This window comes from Rhipicephalus sanguineus, chromosome 7, assembly GCF_013339695.2.
Source record: "Rhipicephalus sanguineus isolate Rsan-2018 chromosome 7, BIME_Rsan_1.4, whole genome shotgun sequence".
Taxonomy (NCBI): domain Eukaryota; kingdom Metazoa; phylum Arthropoda; class Arachnida; order Ixodida; family Ixodidae; genus Rhipicephalus; species Rhipicephalus sanguineus.
In genome coordinates, this window is record NC_051182.1 from 104572608 (window position 1) to 104595497 (window position 22890).

At 47.1% G+C, this 22890-nt stretch overlaps 1 protein-coding gene across 2 annotated transcripts in view; it reads right to left on the reverse strand.

Moving 5' to 3' along the window:
- LOC119399690 (probable chitinase 10) overlaps positions 1 to 22890 on the reverse strand; it is a 685554-nt gene that overhangs the window by 171429 nt on the left and 491235 nt on the right. The window contains exon 2 of one of the 2 annotated variants that reach the window (XM_049417815.1): positions 19237 to 19267. In XM_049417815.1, coding sequence (XP_049273772.1) covers positions 19237 to 19239 — 3 coding nt within the window. In that variant the 5' untranslated portion in view covers positions 19240 to 19267. Of the gene's footprint in view, positions 1 to 19236; positions 19408 to 22890 lie in introns of those variants that run through there. The other variant, XM_037666509.2, reaches the window with a different exon arrangement.

The following is a 22890-nucleotide window of genomic DNA, read 5'->3' on the forward strand; positions in this document are numbered from 1 at the left end:
ACCCATAGCAGGGACAGGGTGAACACCGGTGATAAGGAAAGGCAAAGGTTGATACAGTACTGATCTCCATTGTTCGTCCTGTTTCGCGTGATGTGCCCTACATAGCGCGAAAACAATGAGCGCTTACCAGCCAGCCCAATCGATCGCTTTATTTACTGTCTTACACTTTGTGATTCTCGAGCTCGGTTTTGTCATGCAAGTTTAATTCGTCGGTCCCCAGTGATCGGTACCGCACATTAAGTCTTTTATAGCTGATGTACCATTGATTTGTCACCGCACTCTGGCACTATATGCAAAATGCTTGCGCACTGTTACAGCACGTAAGTTTCTCTGCATGCTGTTATACCAAGTACTTCCCTGGGAATTATGAAGCTACCTTCCCGCGTTGATTGAATTTCATTCGTAATTTTACTGGGACAGCTGTAAGAAACAACAAAATGTCACACGAAATCACTCATCTCAAGATAAAGTTCTCTGGAAAGTAGAGAAATCTTTTTTGTATGCTTCTAGAATTGAGCAAAAAAGGCCCAAATCACACTTAAGCTTCAACAAGAGCTGCCTTCGCAATTAGCGAGCGGAGGATTAACATCACAGTATTCCTTATAATTATCAAGCGTGCTAGATTCCTGAACGTACAATTCGTATATCCCATTTAAACTACGCCGACGAAGCAAATTATTCAGTGAGTTGCGTTGTGTACGCTATATTTTCCAGCCTGCAAGCCATGAAGGACAGTTTCAAAAGAACGCGAATTTCAAAAGTGCGTTCCATGGGCACGCCCCAGATGACTAATGACCGTGTCAGCGAAGTTTCTAGCGAACGAAACTAAAGTCTGCATTCATTTCAGCCGTCCGGGAATGTGCAGATTTCTGCATAACATTGTAAATGTAAACGAACTACCCCATTGTGTTGTCGACATTTTGGCGCACGGTGCCTATGACGCCATGCATGAACAGGAAGTATTAGGGACGCTTAACCAGTGGGGTATGTTATTACAAACACCGGCCTGCGAAAATTACGTATGCATCGTGTACATGCACGTTCTCGCAAGAACATTAAGACAAACAACCAAACCCCTCACGCTATATGCACGACACCGCTCAGTGCTGAAACCTTGGATCTTTAAAGCTTGGATCCAAAACATGCTCGTGTTCTGAAAGCTCATTCCATCGACAAACCATCCTCTGTGCGTCTGCCCTTGTATTTAAAGGACCCCTGACATCAAATCTAGAAACAAGAGATGCTTGCGTTGTTTGATAGTCCTGCTTGCGTGGGCACTTCTGACCGATTATGGCCAAGGAACGCTGTCGTTAAGATATTTTAATTTGGTTTTAACGTAAGCGTGAGTGCTCATCTGAGTTTTCAGCACCTCGCGACATCGCCACTAGTATGACGTACTAGTGGCGATGTCGCTGTACTCATGTGTTCATCCTTTCCATGTACGCTTTTTTGTGCTGTGTACACTCCAGATAGGGTGTAAAAGCGAATACCACGCTTTTTTTTTTTTTGTAATGTCATCGCATGTGTATTATGTCTACTTGCTGTCGTACTTGCACAGTTGGCTTGAACGTGTGCCCATTAGTATAATTGTTTGCTTTTGCTATGGCCTTGCTTCACTCTTTGCGAATGTAGATTTCAGTATGAATACAAATAGTGCATCATCTCCGGAGGCAAATGCGGCTTTCACTGCACGTTGAGGCTAATAGGCCGACCTTTGAAAACGTGCGCGATATTGCTCAAATCAACCTTCCATCGACGGCCATACACCCTCCCTCCGTCGCTCTCCACTCTCGTTCTTAAGAGAGTCCATAGCTGGCCAGAATGCAACAGGAGCAAGCGGCTACAGGTGGCCGTTTAGTGAGTCGCTAGAGCGAGGCAATAAATAGCCCAGGCGACGCGCGAGGCATTCGGCGAACAACCTTGGTGTGTTTCTTTTCAAGGTCCTATATGCTTCTCCCAGGGCTGTGACGTGTGCTGAGTGGCGAGCAGAATCAAAGGGTGGCATAGAGAAACGTGCGAAGAGAAAAAAGAAAACTGAAGCCACTGCGGCGACCAGTGAAAAACGATTGGGGGTCGCCCACATGAATATGCGAACGTTGATCGCGGACGCCATACAGGAATGCCAATAGCTCCCCCTACACTCGGACGCCTTTTCTCCGCGAGCGGAACCGTGATCTGTTTTAGTCTATATCTGTGAAGTGGGCTTAATCATTCTTGCTCTGTCTAGTTGTCGGTGGTGCTTATAGACCAGGGGGCGTGCCACAATAACATCTAACACTTTACTTAATTTTTAGTAAGACAAGCGTTCAGACAGTCCTGACGCTGTGCAGACGGGTCCACTGTTAAAGGGAACACTTGCATGCAGGGCATGTTTGGATTTCGCTCTCTTGCAAGAACATAGTGGCTTAGATTTGCATAAAACTACTGGTGGTTGACAGTTGTGCCTTTTTTTGACAGACTCGTGCAGTGCATGAACAATGTTTCCCTGTCAACTTGCTGTTGACAGGGACGGAGTGTTCCGTTTAAAAGTGGACCGTACTGTACATATCATTGGTGGAGGTAAACGTCTAAAAGCGCAGATCTGACAAGCGAAAAGCTTCGCGAGTTCGGCCGCAGGCTCGCAGGTGGCAGCCATGTTTGGCGGGAGGCCGCAGGTCAGGTCAGAGCAGATACGAACCATTCTTTGTCTGCGTGCTTAACTTATCCAGTCACGTAAATGTAGCGACGGCAATGCCTTCTGGTGATCTTAGAACAACAGGCAAGACGTTCCCATAAATTATGCTGCTTGGAAATAGGCTTTACAGCCTGCACCTCCCAGGCCTGGTAGAGGTAATTTACTTATCAGGGACAACACGTTTTATCTTTTCATGCGTTCAGACAGAAAGTTAAACAAAGAGGCCCATCTCTTTATTTACAAGAACTTTAGAATTACGCACGCTTTTCTTTTTCTCGGTGTGTTCGCTGGAACTGCTCCTATGCCTGTGGACTGATACCCCTGGGGGGCTTCTCCAAATTTGCACAGCCCGCCGGTGCGTTGACTTAGTTTGCTTGCACATAGCGTCCGTTTGTGGACGACAACGTTCAGTGCAGCGGAACCTTGACACAGAAACCCTGCGCCATGAAGACGCATGTGTTGTTTGCCTAGTGGTTTCTGCGCCTCCGTAATGATGACGTCGCCAGCAAGTAGAGTCCGAAGCTATTTTGACACGGTCGACGCACCAAAATGACCTTCACTTCGGGATCTATGAATTAAACTAGATAGAGTGGCTTTTCGCGAAGCAGGCTGCAGCATAAAAATGCTATTAAGCGGGAAGCAGAAGTCCAAGTTTCACGTCTTGCTCAAACAACTCTTGACTCCCGCCGAAAGCATACTCCTTTCCTGTGTATTACGTTTATTTTTGGCTGTTTTTTTGTATTCGTGGTGGTACCTCAGTAGCTGCGGCGTGCAGCTGCTGAGCACTATGTCGGGGGTTCGATTTCTAGCCACGGCAGTCGCATTTCGATACCATTAAATGAGAAAACACCCGTGTGCTTGGATTTAGGCGCGCGTTAAAGAACCCCAAGTGGTCAATATTTGTCCAGAGCAGTGAACTGCAGCGTCCTTTGCCGTACCACGGTTGGTTTGTGGCGTTGAAACCCATAAACCAATCAATCTATCAATGCCCCATTAAGATTATTTCAGAGTATTTGATTCGGGTACTTGGAGCCTATACTCATTAGCATCCTCCCGCCTTACTTGAAGACCATTAGCGGCAGCTTCTTCTTGCCACATCGACGCCATCACCATCAGGCAGATGTTCCAATCTACAATTCTGAACCTCGTACCGCCTATCAGTAATCCTGACCATCTCAGTCTTTTCTGAAAGGGGTATGTTTTGCGTTCGCTTGCCGTCTACAGTTCGCTCTTAATGATAGTGGGGACATGCCGTGAGGCCTTTTTTGAGAACGTTGAGAAAACACGAAGGCCATTCAAGGGGAATAGGTAGTGTCACTGGAGGGCCAAGAATAGCACTTTAATTGCTAGTCTTTAAATGGGGCTGACGTCAACCGCAGAGTGGAATTTCCCTGAATTGACAGATTGTCTGTTTTCTTCGATATGTTATATTTATTGCGGTTCACCGCTCTCATGACGTCATTACTACCGAATGTTCGACTCACATATTATTTGCATGGAGCATAGAGGAATGCGTCTGAAGCTAATAGCGACCTTAATATCGCCTGAACTCAACGTATCCGATGTTGTACGCTAATTCAAACTAATTCAGGCGGGTCTGCTCATTAGGACAGAGCTGTGCAGAACCCTTCCCCTACCTCAGCGTCCCACGCCTAATTTGTTGCACGATGAATTCCTACCAACTATCTCCACTTTCTGTGATTCTAAATCAATGTAGCGTAGCCAAAAGTAACCAAGCTGAGCCGAGCTAAACCTACCAAGCGTAACCTCGGCTACCTAAGCCTAACCCAACCTAACGTAGCCCTGTCTGCACGACCTAAATAGTTTCCCTCGCGTCCGGCACTAGAGGTTGTACTGTTAAAGAGCTAGACGCAATGTTTCACAAACCACCGAAAATAAGCAGGCGTATTCCCGTTTCTACCAGGTACATTTTACCAGGTACGTTTCTACCAGGTACATTAACTCGGTACATTTCAACGCAACCGAAACGAGTTGCAAGTAAGAAACCGCAAAGTCACGCAAGTCGCAGGCACATGGAACGAGCCCACCTTGCGAAGCCGTCAAGCACCGTTAGTCTCGCTCTTAAAAAAAAAAGAAAAAAAAATAACGTGGAAAAATAGCTTCCTACATCTCCGCCAGGTCTCCGGAGACGGCAAGACGTATCTCAGAAGGAAGTGTGCTATGCCCGCAAACTCGTTGGATGTGCGTGTGTGTGACACAGTTGCAATTGTAATGCGGTCGCCTCCTTCATTAAATAAAATAAAAAGCAAAACAATACGCGGATACGCAATTGAAAGCAAATTCGATTCACGAACCGAAATTATACGAAGCTGCTGCAATCAACAGCCGGGCGATACTTGACCAGACGTGTGGGCGGCCACAGCCGCGCACGGATGCCGGACAAAATGTGTCGTATCGTTCCGAAGACCAGGAAAAAGAGCTGGCTCTTCCCGTTCCCAGATGCGGCTTCGCATATGTCGCCGAAAAATAACAAGCTCGGCTAGTTCTCGGCTTCGTGTAGAGCATTGTAAGGCCTAAATTATTCCGAGCACTGGATAGTCCTCTTCCAGGTGTATAGCATGCGCTTCTTCGTCTTGGCTTGCGAGATAAAGCGAATACGAGACGAACGAACGCTTCCCTGAGAAATCCTAGCGTGCGCGCAGCGAAACTGCACAATGGCACACAGGAGCGAGTGGCTTCCCCGAGGGAAGTAGATGGCAGTGAAAGTTTACCGGGGCCACCGAAACGGAAGCGGAATGCTCACCGGGGAAACGAGACGTTGGTTTGCATGGAAAGCACGAAGCTGCTTTACCTTTACTTAACGCATCGTGGCATCGTCAGCCGAGGTTATGAGGATGTCGCAAATTTGTCCCGTACTCTACACTGCGTCTGAGCCCAACACTTGTGTTCTTGACTCCACGAAACGCGGATACAAGTACTTGCGTTCTTTTTTAGCCACAAAGCCGTTGCCGCGGGGCAACTAGCAAAAGGCCGGTTCTAGGTTAACGACATTATGGAGGAAAACAAAACTATATTTAGCGGAATAGTCTGATATTGCCTCACCTTTACCCCCGTATTCAGAAACGCTCCTTTACTTGACTTGCCACCGCCTTCAACGCGTTTCGAATGCGGTGCCTTTAGGCGGTGCCAAGGCAGCACAAACGCGTTTTAAACGCGCTGCCTTGAGGCGGTGGCAAGGAAAGTTCAAGTCAAGGAGCGTTTCTGAATACGGGGGTTAGTGACCTTATCATCATTGCATCTCCAGGCCAGGGAGTCATATATAGTTTGTGTATAGAGTCAATATAGTTTGTGTAGGCGAATCTCGCAAAGTCTGTGTCATGGGCCGTTGCGGCTTGTGCAGTTCAATGGTAGCTACGAAACAGACCTTTCATACACCCATAAGGTATGTAAAAACGTTGATCGCGCCCATTAGCAGAGGTAAATGGACATCAGTCAAATGGGATAGGAACACTGCTTCCGCGACCAACTCCCGCAAGTGGCAACCAAGACGTCCCACGACCGAAACCGGAGGACCTTCAAAGCACCGACGCGACAAATTTCCCAACGGGCGCACTAATGGAGGAAGTGAAAGCTTTACTCCACTGCTCAAAACGGAGGGAAGTACGCACACAAGCATACACGTACAGCCGTGGGCGGAAGCGCGCCCACCGTGAAAGCCGGAGCCGTGAGAAAGCCATGCCGCGTGCCCGTCGTTTTACCGATGGCCGGACCGTTTGTGTCAGTGTACTTCCTAGGCCACCCCCTCTGCCTTGCCGACATGGCAGGCCACGCGCTTAATGGTGTGCTGCTACTGCGGAAGGGTCCTGTTGTACACTTCCAGCGGCGTGGGTGATCGGATTGTTGGAGCTGAGAGATTGAGCAGTCACGATGTCTGCATAATGCATCGTGACAGACGCAAGGGTGTTCTGGCAAGCTAAATGAACGATTGTATAGCTTGACGACGATTCGCTTACCGCCACCGGTTTACGTTAACCAGCGGGCTAAGCCATTTGCTGCTGGCGATTATGTATGGCTTCCGTTGCGGCTTTGATCTATATGGTTCGTGAATGGCAGCTGCAATGAAGCTGCTTTTGTACCTCCATGTAATCCAATGTGCCTCCATGACACCATGTACTCCATGTGCCTCCATGAGCTTCCATGTACTTAAATTTAGGTGGATGTTAAAGACCTTCGGTGGTCAAAATTAATCTACAGTCCATAAACATATCGTGCATTTGGAGCGCCAAATCCGAGCATCCACTTCAAACAAAAGCTGTTCAGCTGCGTGTTAATTCCCTTGGCACTAGCGCTGCATGACATGAACGACTGAATTCCAAAATAGACTTCACGTAAATGGACCTGCAAAGTACACCATCATATGTCCCCATGATCAGACGAACCATGTCTCGTAGCGCCGTCGACAAGGATGGTCTTCATCGTCAGCGCTAACCCTTTGATCTACGCCCGCTAAACGCTACAAGCGTACCCCCAATACATGCTAGAAAAGAAAGGCATCAACGACTCCAGGAAGACATCACGAGATGTGTAAACCGGCGTTCACAATCGCGCGGGAAGCGGACGCGCTGTCACCATTAAACTCCCATCTGATCTACAACCTCCCTCTTATCCCCCCCCCCCCCCCGCGCCCGCCCCCTCCCGCCTTTCCGTCCTCGCAAACTCCAGCGGTGCTATTATTAGGTCGATTACACGCGCATACACATGAAGTCATACACCACCGGGCCAGCAGGGGGTTTGCGGAGGGAGGCGAAGAACTGCGTGCACTCGCACAGCTGGGTAATGGTTCGCACGGCATCCAACAGCAGGTAAGACGCCCGCCGTCTGACCTCTGCATTCAGCGCTATGTCCTGACTTCACATCTTTTTTTTTCCTGCTCCCGTTCGCGCCTAGAGGAACTGCTGGGCTTCCCGGGCACCGCCGCTGGCCTACAACAGCCTTTCCTCCGGGGTGACGAAAAGGACCTTCCACGTTTCCTGTTGCTCCGGTATTCGCCTCTGTTCCATCCAGCGGAGCTCAGCCTACAGGGCGGTGGTTTCTGTAATCGATGTACCATATGGTTTCGAGAAAGTGCTCCGAGGGGCGTTTTATCGAAGCCTTCGGATGTGACTGACCCGGATATCGGTGTTCTCGTTGGCTCGTTGTGCAAGACTTTTCTCGACTCTTCGTAAGCCCTCGCTTACGACTAGGCTTATGTGTATCGGTTGTTGTAATAGCGTGCGGGCAAGCGAGGTGTCTGGCATAGTCTTCCATGTGAAACACGTCTTGTCGTTTTGATTTCACAATTTGCGCCAATAAACGCTCGCAAGACTCGTATTAAGCCCCAATGAACGATTGGAGGAATAGGTGCGAATAAGTCGTTATGTTCAAAAGAGTTCTTGTTTCTGTGTATAATTAGAAGCCGTCGGTGAATGCACTTGAATGTGGCAATTTAAGGGACCATATCGATGGCATTCGTATTGCTTCTGCGGTTAGTTTACTAAATGCGCTCTAAGAACGCATGAACATACGAATGTTTCTGCTCCTTTAACATATGTGTTCCTCTCGCTATAAAGGAATGGTGCGAATTTGGCCACATTACAAGTAATCGCGCAAGACAGTCATCAGTAGCGGGACATCGCCGCATAATCGTGGCCCTTAAACAAACACAAAAAGAGGAATGAAACATGACAACAATCAGCCTTCCAAGCATTTGAACATCCGCAAGAAATGGATATATGTGTACTTAACGTTTGTCATCCCGGCATAACGCCCCGATTTCCTCTAGGCGGTGAGCAGGATCCGGTCCCGCAATGTATATGCAAGATGCAATCAAGCACAAGGTCTCGTGTTGGACACCTGAATGTTGTGGACGCTGGAGTGACAATGGTAGGCTGCAAAAACATCCATGTGCTTGCAAGGATATTTAACTGGGCCTTGAAGTTCGCTCGCGTGCAGCAAATTAATTCGAAGTCCATCCTTTGGGCACTCTTTCACGGTGAATGCTTGGAATCTGAAACATTTAAGGCTCCTGGACACCTCTGAAATGCAGAGACCTGGCGGCATCGCCTTGGCATGCTAACATTTTTGCCCCAAAAACAGGAAAATTCACGCTCGACGAAACAGTCCCCGGCACGCTGACTCACTACCAAAACAATTTTGGCAAACATGTTTACCTCAGATTGCGTGCGAGTTTGAAACCGGCCCCATTTGGAACCCAGCGCGGGATTCGCTAAAAAAACTCTGCGTGTTCTGGCTTCGTGATTCATAACGTGCGTCGGTAAAATGCTTCTTTAAAGCGTGCTGGCATGTAAAATAGGCAGTACCCTTTATGCGTGGTTTAATTTTTGCACGGACGCAACAATCGCAGTATAGATCTTTACCCTAGAGGAGCAATTTGCACTCTGAGAAAAAAACATGTGCCAAACACGAAATTCACATGCAGAGAGGAGTGCACCTGTCAGTCAGCTTGGCCTCGCGCATATTTTTTTAACAGGCTTCTTATTTCAGGAGCCTAAAAAGGAAAGGCGAAGATCTTTACGACTTCGTCTAAAGTCCTTCAGCAAAGTAGGAAAGGGGGAAACACGTTTTCAGTGTTTGATCGTTTAGCTGAAGCCCTTTCGCAGGCACTGCACTCGTGAATTCGGGGCACGTGTCGATCACAATCTGCGTTGGTCACAGTGCTTGTGGATTCGACGCTGGTTTTTCCGCCGAGTTTTTTTTTTTTTTTAAGAAATCGAGACCTTCATTCGAAGGGAAAAGACGACTTCATAATTGTCGCACATTTTCTGTTTTGGTTGCGAAAACACTTCTGCACAGTGACCTCGAATGACTGGTCGCATACGTCATGAGGGCTGTGAATCAACGGGGCAGGATAAACATCAAAGGGAAAAAAATTGTCTCAAATTTCTGCAGATGCAATTTTTTCCTGCTTTTTGTCTTTCGATCTACTATGGTTGCTTCTGCCTGTAAGCTTAAAGAGTACGTAGGGCACTGCAGTCATCGGAAGGGTTGGTAGGACGGCACCCGTGAGGCTACACCATTTCACGTACCTCTATACGAGGGCTATTCAAAAAGTAAGGGGCGTTCGGTCCCCGAAAAATAAATAATCGTTAGTGAAAATCTTCATTGGCGGGATTAGTTTTGTACAGCCTACTTCACTTTTCCACATATTCGCCGTTGACTTCTGAGCACTTTTAATACCGCTACGCCAGTTTATTTTGTCCCCCTGCATAGAGGTTCGCCGCCTGGGAATTCTTTGCTGTTTGAGTTGGTCGGTAAGCATTTTTGGTACACACCTTGCACACTCTTTGTGATATCCGAGCTTTTCAGTTACAGTCGTGCAAATGGCAGTGCGGCCGACAAGAGGAAATTCATCCGACCGTCCGTCGTCGATCTAATCGCTATTCCCGGCCTACTTGTTGGACAGTTTCATTGGTCTGTATTCTGGGTCTGCCACTGTGCTCTTCGTCGCGCGCACTTGTGTTGCCATTTGTGAAGTCTCGACACTATTTTCTGACCTTCCCTTCACTCATCAGTTTAGGCCCATAAACTAGGCACTACACACCACAAATTTGAGAACCTGATGATCCTTCTGTATACAAAAATCAAAGTGCAGCTCGCGCTTCACAACAGGCGGGAGCGACGAATTTCGCGGACATTGTCGTTTGCATTCTCCGACAAGCAGACGACTGCTAAGCCAGAACAAGGACTTCAGTACCTTCGCGAAGGATTCACAGATTGCGCTGCAGCAATAAATCTTTATTCTGACGCGTAAATATCTAAATATTAGCAAGCTCCCCTTACTTTTTGAATAACCCTCGGATCAACAAATGTGGGTGTGATACAACAAAGAAAATTAATATATGTGACAGGGAATCAGAAGCGGAATCGATTGGTAGGCCCGCTTGCGTTCGACACAAACGTACGAAACAAACAGAAAGCACTTAGCACGGCATTCAATTCAAGTGGCAGTAACTATAAAGTAATATAGATAATGCGAATAAACCACGAAACAACTTGTCGCAGGTGGGAGACGAACCCGCTGCCCCCTCGTTAATAACACCTACAATTAAGAGTACAAATGATTTAGGTGACTTTTATGTTCCATTTAAATGTCTTTAAGGGCGCTAGCCCCTAACGTACAATCCACTAGGATCGAATTGTCCACCATCGTCCACTTCAGTGGCTCAACTGATGAGTGAAATAAGGCTGTATTGTAGTGGGTATGTGCCATCGTGATGGCACTTGCCCACAAGAAAGCAATCTTATCTTCAACGAACTCATTAATTTAATTTTCGTTAATTATCGGTAATTATCATATGTATCGTAAACAGCTCTTAACTTCAACCATTACCTCCTTTTTATGAGTGTTCATTTTTTTTATTCGTGTTTCACAACATTCGAGCCAACACACAACTTCCGGTTGGCTGGGGTCGAATTACGGTGTGCACCTTGAGAAACATAAGTTCGCTAGGTGCTAGCGCCGTAATAAATTTTCGTTTCTTGCCCCTTCGCTTCGTTATCTGTTATATGCGTAGGGTTTGGGGGCAAAATAAATAGCAGCGTAGCATGGGCAAAGCAAACAGCGACACTTCGATTCAAGTGAATAGCGAAACCGCTGAACCCGCGAAACCACGACAAACATTGGAGAACACAAATTTCCTTGCTAAGGGCATATCCGTATTTGCCTTTCTTTAGTAGGCCACTGACGCCTGCGTGAAACCGGTGTTGTACATATATCGGGCATACTCCGCGTGACGTAACCCTACGGCGGGGCATTTCTCGAAATGTGGGGCCCATGTCGGCTTCTCCTGATTACCCCAAACACGCTATCTGGAGAGGTTTGTGAGCAATCCGCATTTTAATACAGCCTTATCGCCACACACACGAGCCACGTAGCAGTAAAAAAAATTGGGGCTGGAAGGAATGGCATTTTATCTGACGCGAGCGCTACACACTTCGCGCCACCGCCAGTGCAACACGTGCTATCCCCCTTTAAACATGACCCGCTTAAAAGAGGGGTGCCCCCGAAGAAGATGTCTCTGTAGTCTCCGCTCTAGCCGTCCGGGATTTTTCCAGTATTTTCGCTGAGTGGTTGTAGTGAGGCGATGCTGCGGGTCTGGGGTGGTGCACCGAAGTGCCGGGGATTTTTTTCGCCGTTCGCATGCTATAATGAGAAAAAAATAGGCCTCTTATATTTGTACGTTCTTAATTAGCTTCCCGTGAAGTGTATATTTATCATCACTGATCGAAAACAGCGTGAGGATGAAGTATGCGGGTGTCGTTCGTGTATGCGTCATAATTTTGATGCAGCGAATTTTTCAGTCATCGTTGTGGTAATCCTTTTGCTAATTATGGAGTCGTTGGGCGAAATACAGCACGCAAAAAAAAAAAAAGTTGTTTACACGAAAGAGAGCCTGCCCTGTTCACAGGATACATTTGCTTCTTTTTCCGCGCTGGTTTTTCGCTCAATGCCTTCACAATGACGCAGCAACTGGCCCTACAGTCGACGCTTCCATACAGTTGCCGCTCGCGCATGTCTGTTTTCATGAACAAAAACATAACTATTAGCCTTCGCTTCGTGTGCGTACAACTTTTAAGATGCATGAAAAAGCTAGCTTTTGAAGCGATATAATCATGCGTTTCAGTCCCTGGAAAATCTTGAGAGCAACGATGCTGTTCAGTACAGTAATGGACACTTGTTACCAATTTAGTCGCAAAGAGTGCTCATTCTAAATTATTTCCGAGAGCGAAGGTACACAGCGACAGGGTATTTTAAACTGCAACTGTGAGACTACAACAAACAGGGACGTTGCGATTAGCACGCCTGAATTGTCTGCAGGGTTGAACGAAATGTAAACAAACAGATATGATCGAAGTGTACAAGTTCGTCCTTGAAAATTCATCACTAAGCGGTAAATAATGAAAACGCTAATTGTCATCGATTGTGCGCATAATATTATTTCTGTTCCGTTTGCAAAACTTCCGGCTGCATCACTACTATGCGTGGCCGATTGCGTAACGTATTGTAGTCAAGATGACAGCAAAAAAAAAAGTAAATTCGCAAGAACAACTTGCGATACTACGTTGCAAAGTGTGCCCGGCAGACAATTGAAAACCGTAGCATCTTGTGCGTACAGTCGCGCTCAATATGAGCTTGCAACATGGCGGCAGTGGTTGAAGTGTCCGCAAGCCTGAGCGGTTACTCTGACAAGCGTTCAATTCGTTTAAAGATTACCAGTAATCGAACCAGTGTCTACTTCAGTAACTATTGCTGTGTTGGCGCCGCTTTGCAGTGTTGGTGCCCCTTTGAGCACGGCAACACGTTGCAACTCATAATGGGCGTGACTGTCATAATCATAATCATCATCATCATCATCACCCCCACACTGTCTACGCCCACTGCAGGGCAAAGGCCTGTCCCATGTTCCGCCAATCAGACCGGTCCTGCGCCTGCTGCTGCCACGTTATACCTACAAACTTCTTAATCTAATCTACCCACCTAGGCGTGACTGTACATGATGGGCGTGACTGTGCATGATATCAACTCACTTCCTGGCATTGGTGGCTGCTTCAAATTTTAGACGTGTTCACAATATTCAAGACCCGCAGCAACTGCCCTGATCTCCGTATTCCTGCAATTGATTGCCCGGGTATTAGTTCGGGCGCTTCTTTCTTTCTCTATGGCTACGCGCCCATTTATATTCGCCTGACGTTCGCGCCGCATGAAGCTCAGTAAGTGGAAAGCCTCGTTTGCGCTTAGAGACGCACGCACTCAACAGAGACGTCACCGAAATAACAGGATCATTGAGTACATCCGTTCTTTGCTGATAACAAACAAGTATGTAAAGGGTGGCACTGCGAACGATGCATTGTGGCATAAATTATAGGCACAACGTTTAGAGATAGCAAGACAGACGCGCTGACTTAGCGAGCATACCTGAATATCAAGATCGAGAGCAGGGTTAACCAGGTCATCCAATGTGCGGAGCGGCTATTTTCGGCGTTCTGATAAGGCGATGTCAATGTGTGCGTAGAAGAGGGAAACGCATACCGGAGTAGGACACCGGATTAAGCGTTTGAATCGAGATTAGAAAAATCTGAATCAAAAGCATGGAAGCCTTAACTGATGCGAGACAGAGGCAGTGGGCTACCTCCGTGAGAAGGCTTTCCTTTTGTTCTTTTTTTTTCGTTGCCACGATGACGACGATCTTGGTGTGCTGTCCTACAGAGTTAAGGATTCAGTTTGCCTTCTATAACACGGTCCCACTCCTGCACCCCAAACCCCAATGAGGAGATGTCAGTAACACATTGTGGAACGCTACCCATGCAGTGTAAGTCTATTTAATGACTAACTTCCAGCCGCTGACCCGACACCGCGTAGTGTGACCTACACTCTCGGTCGGTGTACAAGAACAGGAAGGTGTGTGTGTGTGTGTGTGTGTGTGTGTGTGTGTGTGTGTGTGTGTGTGTGTGTGTGTGTGTGTGTGTGTGTGTGTGTGTGTGTGCAGCGCCTCTGACGTGCGTTTGTGGTCGGATATCAGCACAAATACAGACCAAATAAAACGAAAACAAGGAGAGTGCGGCTTCAGTGCAGCGTCTAAGATTAACCTCAATCCTAACTTACAGTGCTCCGATATCTGCGCCGCTTCTCGCAAGGGTTGGTCGGGCGACCTTCCTTACCCCAAATTTTGGTCTCGCCCGTATGCGAGAGTTCACGAGACGGACGATACCGCGGGCGCCGACTGCATATAGCAATTAATTCGGACCGAGACTTCAGTCGATTTCCTTGAAGATTGAGAAAAGAAACCGGCACACTAAGCTAAAATGCGGCGCAAAGCGAAGATTCTCGTATACAACGAGCAAAACAAGATCTCGCAAAGTTGTGAAACTGTAGCTCGGAGGATGTTTTACTTTCTACACCGTTTAACTCGGTCGGTCTTAATTTGCATTGGGATTTTCGCAGCATTTATTTGTATCTTTTTGCTCTTTGCAATCTTATCAGTAGGCACGAATGACCTTGCGTTTCACTGCATGGTTGGAAGGCAAGCGTGGGTAATGTTAATCGAGTGCTCCCGGTAATGGGTGCCTCGGGCACACAGGTGTTACGCAGTCGGTGCATTTCGGAATTCGCAGTGCTCGCACTGCAGCTCCTTGTGAATACGTTACGCAATCTAATTTTGCGTGTTGCGAGTGTACGGCACTGACGACCACTCAGACCTGTCACGACTGTTGCCAGTACTCCTAAGAATACAAAAAGAAACATATACTGTAATGTTCTTTAATAGATCGCTTCATAAATATTCCTCCTGTGTTTGCTGCAATGAACTTTACTGCAACTGCAGAAGAATTTTCGATAAGAACCGTTGCACCGATCGCTTCTAAACTTCACCCGCGGACGTGATAATCAGAATACTTGAGAGCCTGCTTTCTGCTTTTTTTTTTTAACTTGACAATGAAGCGTTAGTTCTGAACAAGAGCCTTCTATTGACGTGTAGTCACATTCTTGTTCTTTTGTGGCAAACCAAGAAGTCTATGTCACAAATAAAAAATAAAAAACACTCATAACCCCCTTCCTCATCCACCCCTGCCCGTGTTTTTTTCTACATTTTGTACATTTTCTACATTACTTGACCCTGTCAGCATTTCAGAGCAAATCTAGTTAACGGAAGGGATCAGCATGGACGCTGGCACCAGACGTGTGACTGTTTTCACGAGTCCTCAACTTCAACGTTCCATTCATGAACATATTGAGGGCGGAACGTTTCTCCAATTATAATGTATACCGCAATATCACAAGCGAATGAACAGCTGCCCTTAACCTCCCTCCGCCATCATATGTTCGTCTAACGAAAATTTTGAAGAATTATTGTTTCATTTTTTTAAAGGAGCGTCGCTCGAGAACAGTTCTTGAATATGTCAGTTACTGGCTTACGCGGGCGGTTGAATGATAAAATATACCTTGACGAAGTCCTTTGCTAGGCTATAATTCGTATAAATACTGGGTAGCGCGGATTTAACGCAGCACACTGGAAGAACACTGACGCACCGTGTGTCAGTGTTCAGTGCGTCAGTGTTCAGTATTTCTGTGCCACCGTACTTCGAGTGTCCCGCGTTAAGCCTGCGCTATCCAATATTTATGGAAATTAAAAAGATCCTTAAACGAAGCAATCAAAAGGCATTTCGAGCAGTTGTTCAATGTCGGGTGTTTGTGATGTCAGAAGGAGTGACATCTGGGCGGGTTGGATTCTGTTAAACATATTGAGTGGACTCAGCGCGATACAGCAAGGGCAGAGGTGAAAAAAGGACACGAACACCAGCGCTAAATAGATTTTTTCTTGAATAGTTTTGTCACCTGAAATGATTTGTTCATGGTTAGTCCGAACCTTTTGCATTTATCCTCTGTTTGACCTCATCGGCGTGTGGTCACGTGGTTATAGGGTGTGCGTTAATATACGTGGTTTGTGCTACTCAAGTTAGTGGCCCGAAGGTCACGGGAACATCCCGGCCGCGGTGGTCGCATTTGTAGAGGCAAAATCGTGTCCTTTCTTCACCCCTGTCCTTGTTGTATCGCTCTGAATCCATTCAGTCAAAATGTCCCGGAGCCATTGTACGGCGTCTCTCATATCATATCGTGGTTTTGGACATAAAACCCCGCAATTATTATTAATCACTTTCCTTGACGTGTCAATGTGTGAGTTCGCCGTTACTGTGTTGCTTGAGACTCTGTACACCTCTGGCACATACCCGCATAACATAGCGGTTTACGGGTATGTGCCACCGTGACTGAGAGAAAGGGTTTCATGACGACGCAACATGTATTTTGCGTTAGTCGTGTCGTGATCAGTGATTCGTGTTCGTCATACACTGATCCCCTTCATTTTCGTACATTTACAAGTTATGGAGAACAGGAGAGTGCCCAGACGTCCTAGATAGATAGATAGATAGATAGATAGATAGATAGATAGATAGATAGATAGATAGATAGATACGTAGATAGAAACGGCCAAAGCGTCTGAGGTTCGCTAAGAAATGCTTCGCATTTAATAAAAAGCTTCAACACTTAGAACGTTCCAAATGGCTGACAACAGTTCGAAAAATCGCTCCTCCGCACACCGCTTCTTTTGCCGCGTGCCAGACAGCACAATGGGCAGCCGGTAGCTCTGAGGCTGGGAGATTAATCGGAAACTGAACGAATCATCGCAGGAGACCGCACAAACGGTGGCACGCGGCCCGCAGTGTAATCAACAAACGGTCGGACTGGTTCCTCCAGTTATGCCAATTAGTTCGCTCTCACGCTATGCCGCCGCCTACTTGGAAGTTGCCTTGCTGGCGTGCGTTGCCTATCTCCTGCAATATCGTCAAGGAACGGCTACGGGCGACAAAAGCTTGAGGATACGGCCGAGATTTTGTTACAAGGGAATGAATATTTTTTACAGATTGTACAAATATCCAGCGGCCGTGGTGCAGCTCTCTACAGTTTACAAGCCCCTTTTCATCTCAGCTCTCGCTTTCGGTCGGAATATTCTTTGCCGTCTTATAGACAGTTTTACGTAAGACACGTGAGCGCCACCACCTCGGGCCGTTAAAGGAACGTTTTGTTATTTTTGTACATCGCGACGTGAATTAATAAGGTCAAGAAACATTCAATGTCAAAGATACAAAACGGCAAGGTTAACAGCCCCATTTGTCAGCACCAAAACCCATCCGTAAAATAGTCAATCAGCAGTGTTGAATGGCAACACGTAAACAATTAAGCACCTTCTAACATTGGTTTTCGACCTCTTTATCGCTATATTGTTCGGCTTTTTTCCAAAATAGGTTTTTAGAAAGTTAGATTTCATGCTTTCATGTGTTGAAACCACGGTAAGATTGTGCGGCCCGCCTCAGTGGTGAACCAGTGAGTAATTTCCTCCGACTGGAGTTGTTTAACGTGCACCTAAATCTCAGGACATGGCTGTTTTCACGCATTTCGACAGTGGTTGGTAATGGACCCTGCTCCCTCGGGCTTAGCAGCTCGACATTTTACCCGCTAAGCTATACCACGCATTTTTTTTTTTTCGATTATTCAGCTTGCCACTAAGTGCGACCCACCACAGTGAAGTACTGCAAGCTCATTTTCTTTGTGTAAGTCAAATTAAATCTTCAGCGTTCATGCTAGTAATCGCTAGCTTTGTCACAAGCATTAACATGCTCCTTTATTTGATGAAAATCGCACCTCACGCCGCAGAAAAATAAGCTCGTGACGTTTTCACAGTGGCCTAAACACAGACCCATATACACACCGCCCCTCCACGAAACAGCATTGGAGCGTGGCTTCGTGCTGCGAGCCCCGGGGCTTTGTAAAGCGTTTCTTTACAGATCAAAAACGAAGTAATAAAATATAACTAATCGCAATAAGCTAAACAGAGCTCCACATCGTTATCAAGTGCGTGACGTACGCACGTCCAATGCAACTCTTTCTGCAATCGCTGCACTGAGCGCACAAATTTCGTGTGCTGTTTCTTTACACACGGAACCTTCTTTCTTTCTTCTATCGAATCTCGACTCGCTCTACTGATTTGATTCCCGGCCGTGCTAGCCTAATGTGCCTGCGTAACTTGCCTACCAGTTTTTCGCTGGTTACGGATACGCCTAGTACTCGCTGCCTTAAATGTCAGCTGCAACAAGGAACGGTGTTCGCACTTACAAAATGATTCCACGAAAGAACGCCCGCTTCGTGAGAACCGGTGCCAGCCGGTTCCTGGTGAATAACGCGGCATATAAAAGCTTACTGAGAAAACAAAGTTAACAAATACGTGTAGAGATATACTGAAGCCTCGAAGAGCACTTTCTCCTTGTGGTTACTTTGTGCTTTTTATCTCACACAAAAAAAAATGAAGCTCCTGTAGAAAATGGCTCATAAACCCGCAAGGTGGCAAACCAACTGATGAAGTCATTGTTTAGAGGCTATGTTTTTTTAATAAAGAGGCTGTCATAATTGCCGGCTTGGAAAACGGAGTTTCTAAGAACGTTGCATAAAACGTAAGAAAACTAGTAAGATAATAAGTTCACAAGGAGTCGAATGCGTCTCAATTAGTTGCCAGATGAAATCCACTCTTACAAATTGCTACTGAACAAACCTATAAGCAGTCTGTTCCTGTTCCTGCGTTCATTTTGCGCAAGAACTTTGGTTGGCAAAGGACAGGCTACGTAAACAACTTATACTCCATTCACGAAAATGTAAAACCCATAAGTTATTTAAAAACATTGAGCAGTGGGTAATTTTCACCTCAACTTTTCAGTACGATTCTCTCATGCGTCGCAAGCGTGTCACGTGTTAAAACACGGTCCCAATCAATACGATACGATCAATACCATTGGTGCGAAGGTCTGGTCCCACGCAGGATTCTATTTCTAATGTTTGAAGTTCCACTTGAGATTCTTTGCACCCCGATTCCTGAACATTGCAAGTCGTCAGGTGCAACGTGTCAATACGTTAGCATGATGAGCCAAGACGGCATACTTGTAACTATTAAAAGTGACGTTAGCAAGAGGGCAAAAGTATTTAGGAGGTAAAGACTTACCATGGCGAAATATATAACTAAGCACGGCGGGCTTCTGAATCCAGTGATGATCAGGTAGTCCTGGTACGATGAGGGCGGTCGATTAGCCGACTCGTAGGAGTTTTCACGGAATAACACACACTGTTTCAGCAGGAACACGGGCTCGAATTCAGGCACTGGCGTTTCTTTTGTGCACGATACCACAAGAACAGAAAAATTCAAATATCAAGTCGAGGTGGGAGTTCTAGATGACGATTTTCTTTCAATCGGGCCACAGCCACAACTACGAAACTGCCGGTATCGGTCCCCCCCGTGCGGTGAAATTTCACGAGCGGTTTATCCACCTAGCTTCTAGCAAACGAGCGGCGATCAACTTCCAAGCAACCGCGGAAAGCAAGGAGAGCGCGCTCTCGTAGGAGCGGCGCTGGCGACGACAGACGATGAGCTTTACTTGTTTCGGTTTCTACTCTTATAGAAGTCCCCCGGACGTGTCGTCTGCTATCCTTCCAGCCTGGTGCCACGCAGAAACGTCGACGTCTTCGCGCACCTTAGGGCGCTACTCCGTGCTCGTTGATGATGGGCCTTCTTCTCTGGAGGGTGAACCACCCAGCTATCGTTGACGAGTTAAGAAGACGAAGAGGAGCAGCAGTATGCGGCGACCGATCCGAGCAAGTCGAGCACCGTTACCTGCTTTGAGCGTAACGGGTCCTCCGCCGTCTTGGCCGCCACCCGCCCTCCCCCCTCGAACCCTCCCCCCCCCTTCTCATGGTTCTCTCGCCACCCACCTCCTCGGAACCGGTGGAGCACGGACTCCTGGAGCGTGTTCTTTGGCTACTCAACCGCTTCGTCACTAACTCACTCCCTCACTCAGTTGATCCTCAAGCGTGCCCTCTCTCAAAAACGTTTTTGCTTGTATTTCCCTGCGCGGACGGGTCACGTGACCCGGCGGGGGGCCCAACCAGCGGACCAGAAACCAGGTAACCTACCTGCTCCTGCATCGTGCAAGTCTGGTCCGACTGCCTTCTTTATCAAAGCCTGTTTTCTCCTTTCCGTTTCTTTCTTTCGGTTGCACTGTCCTTTCCCCTTCATTCGGCTTCTCTTCTTTTTTTCTTCTTATTCGCTCTCTCTGCTTTAATTTTCGGTCTCTGCTTTTTGCGTTTTAGTTTTTACGGTAGCGTTTTGTACGCGCGGTGCGCCGCCATACCACGCCTCTGCAACGATGCCCGTCGGCCGCTGCAGGCGCTATTGGAGACTTCGAAAGCATTTTTTCGTGTTTTCTTTTTTATTACCACTGAAAGTCGTCCAGTGCGTTTCCTGCGACGCCGTGATCGCCTATCTGCGTACTTGGCGAACATTCCCGAGTTTTCTGTCATTTTATTACACTGTTCTTCATCAGCCTTCGCTGGCGAGATCTTTCTGAGAGTGATACTCATCGCCCGGGGGAAGCTTCTAGAAGCCGCTGCTTCGCAAGCATTGCCTGGTTGTCAAACGAAACCGTCCTCTTTTACAGATGCGCTTAGGGTTGTTCCATTACTACTGATGGAGCATTCATTATAAGCAAGGCTTAGATTTGCTTAGGCCGGCCAGCACGCGCGTTTTTGTAGTGCAGCCTTGCACATAAAAAAGCAGAAAAGGAAAAAATTGCAGACTTCACCGGTTCCCGCGGTTTTGAGCTCATTTACTGTGCGACAGCAGCGGGACCTCGCAATTGACACGGCCACTTACTGCAAAAGCGAATCGCTTGCTTCGATGCGTCCCGATTCATTTTATTGGGTTGGCAAAAGTACCGTCAGCTCGGAAAAATTCTCCAAAAAGTCCATCAACAGCTGGCGGAATGGGTGCAGTCTCGAATGGAAGGCGGCCGGAAAGGACCGTGGTGGTGACATGGAGCGCGGTACTAAAGAAATAGACGAACTCATATAAATGAAAATGTCGATTTCATTGTCGCCGCACCAGAATGGCATTGCCGTCGCCGAGACAGGCATTCATGCCTCCAGAGTTCATTGCCTCAGAGTTCGTATGGTTAACACATCAAAATAGCTGTGCTTAAGTCTCACATTGTGGAGTATCGTAATCGTCGGTGCATACCTTATGGCACCTATCGTGTTGTCTCGACATGCGCAACGCTATTAATTTACAATCAAGGGCCGAATGCTCACGGCTCTTCTTTCACAAGCACTGGCGGGACGCCAACGGTTGCAACACTCCCCCTATTATGATAAGTCGCGACTTGTTCATACGAACACTTATTCCGTATACATGCGACATCACGAATACGAAACCACAGGCCTAAGTCACAAAGCTTCTCATTCGTAATTAACGTGCGTTGGTGAGCATTTTGCATCATGACTGAGAAGCAAACAGTGCTGAAGATGGAATAGACAAGAAAATACTCAAGAATGAAGGGCTAACTGGTGGATGAGTAATTTTACTCACGCAAGGTAGCTTCTATACTCTCAAAGAGGAAATAGGACACACGAAACGCGTGAGAAAAAAATCACAGCGCAGCAACATGCGTCAGTGTTTCGTGTGTGCTGCTAAGCGGCAGGGAATTTTGGCGATTTAGGCATACACCGAGCTTCCAGCGTACTTATCTCTCTTGTCTTTTTTGTCGAGTTTCCTAGGGTCCGTTTTCTATTTTGATGTTAGTAAAATGCCTCAGTCTGGAGTAAGACAGCTTCGTCCTGTTTTCTTTTTCACGTCTATTTAGTTTCCAGCACTATTTCGTTCCCACTGCAATCCGTAAGGGCTCATTTCCATTGGTTTGATGGATTTCACTAATGATACGCCTGGTGGCAGCATCGGTTGGAATTTTCACTCGTGAAGATTTCTAGCGTGAGAGGCTTTTGTGAACGCGCAGCTATGTATAGTTTCTTACTGATTCGTTTGAAACGGTGTTTTGCCACGTCTTCTTCCATCCACATTCTGTGGCGGCTTGCGACGAATACGCCTGAACAGACTAAATTCCCACTTTACCCGCACACCACTGGCACCGGTAGCATGGGCTTGTCTCGGCCGAATGACGGCTCATATCGCCTAGTGCTGGCCGGTGCTGGCTTAGATAGCAAACTGATTGCTAATACTGGTAATAGTACCGGCCAACTTCGGGCAAATGTCGCCTGGTGTTGCTACATGCTACAATCGCGGTCGATTATGACTAGCATTCGCGTAATGATCGACGACAAACGTTGGCTAGTGTTTGCTAATGTCGGCTGTCCATTGTTATACCAGCAGCACTGACTCGGCCCTCAACAGCTCGATGTCACGTGACATGAGCAGAAACGTCACGTGTGGCGTCACTGGTACAGCGGCCCGTCGCTGTCGACCCTGGCTCTGGCAGTAGGATTGCTGGCAAAATATGGAGAACCGCGAAGTGGCACGGCATAGGTTATTGGCCTGCCGGTCGCACGAGCCAACCACTGACACTGGAAAAATGGCGACACCTACGCAGCGTCAGGCAGAAACATCGCCTTTCATTCAATTTGAACGGTGGTTTGTGTGACGTCATGCTTCACGTTTCTGCCCTGGTCACGTGCCCCCGAGCTGTTCAGGTACAAATAGGACTAGTCAAATTTGACCATAGAGTTTCCTACAATATTAACTAGAGGGAACTCCGGCGCTGCGATCATTCAGCCACCAGGGGAATGATGGGTAGTACACAGATTTGCCTAATCT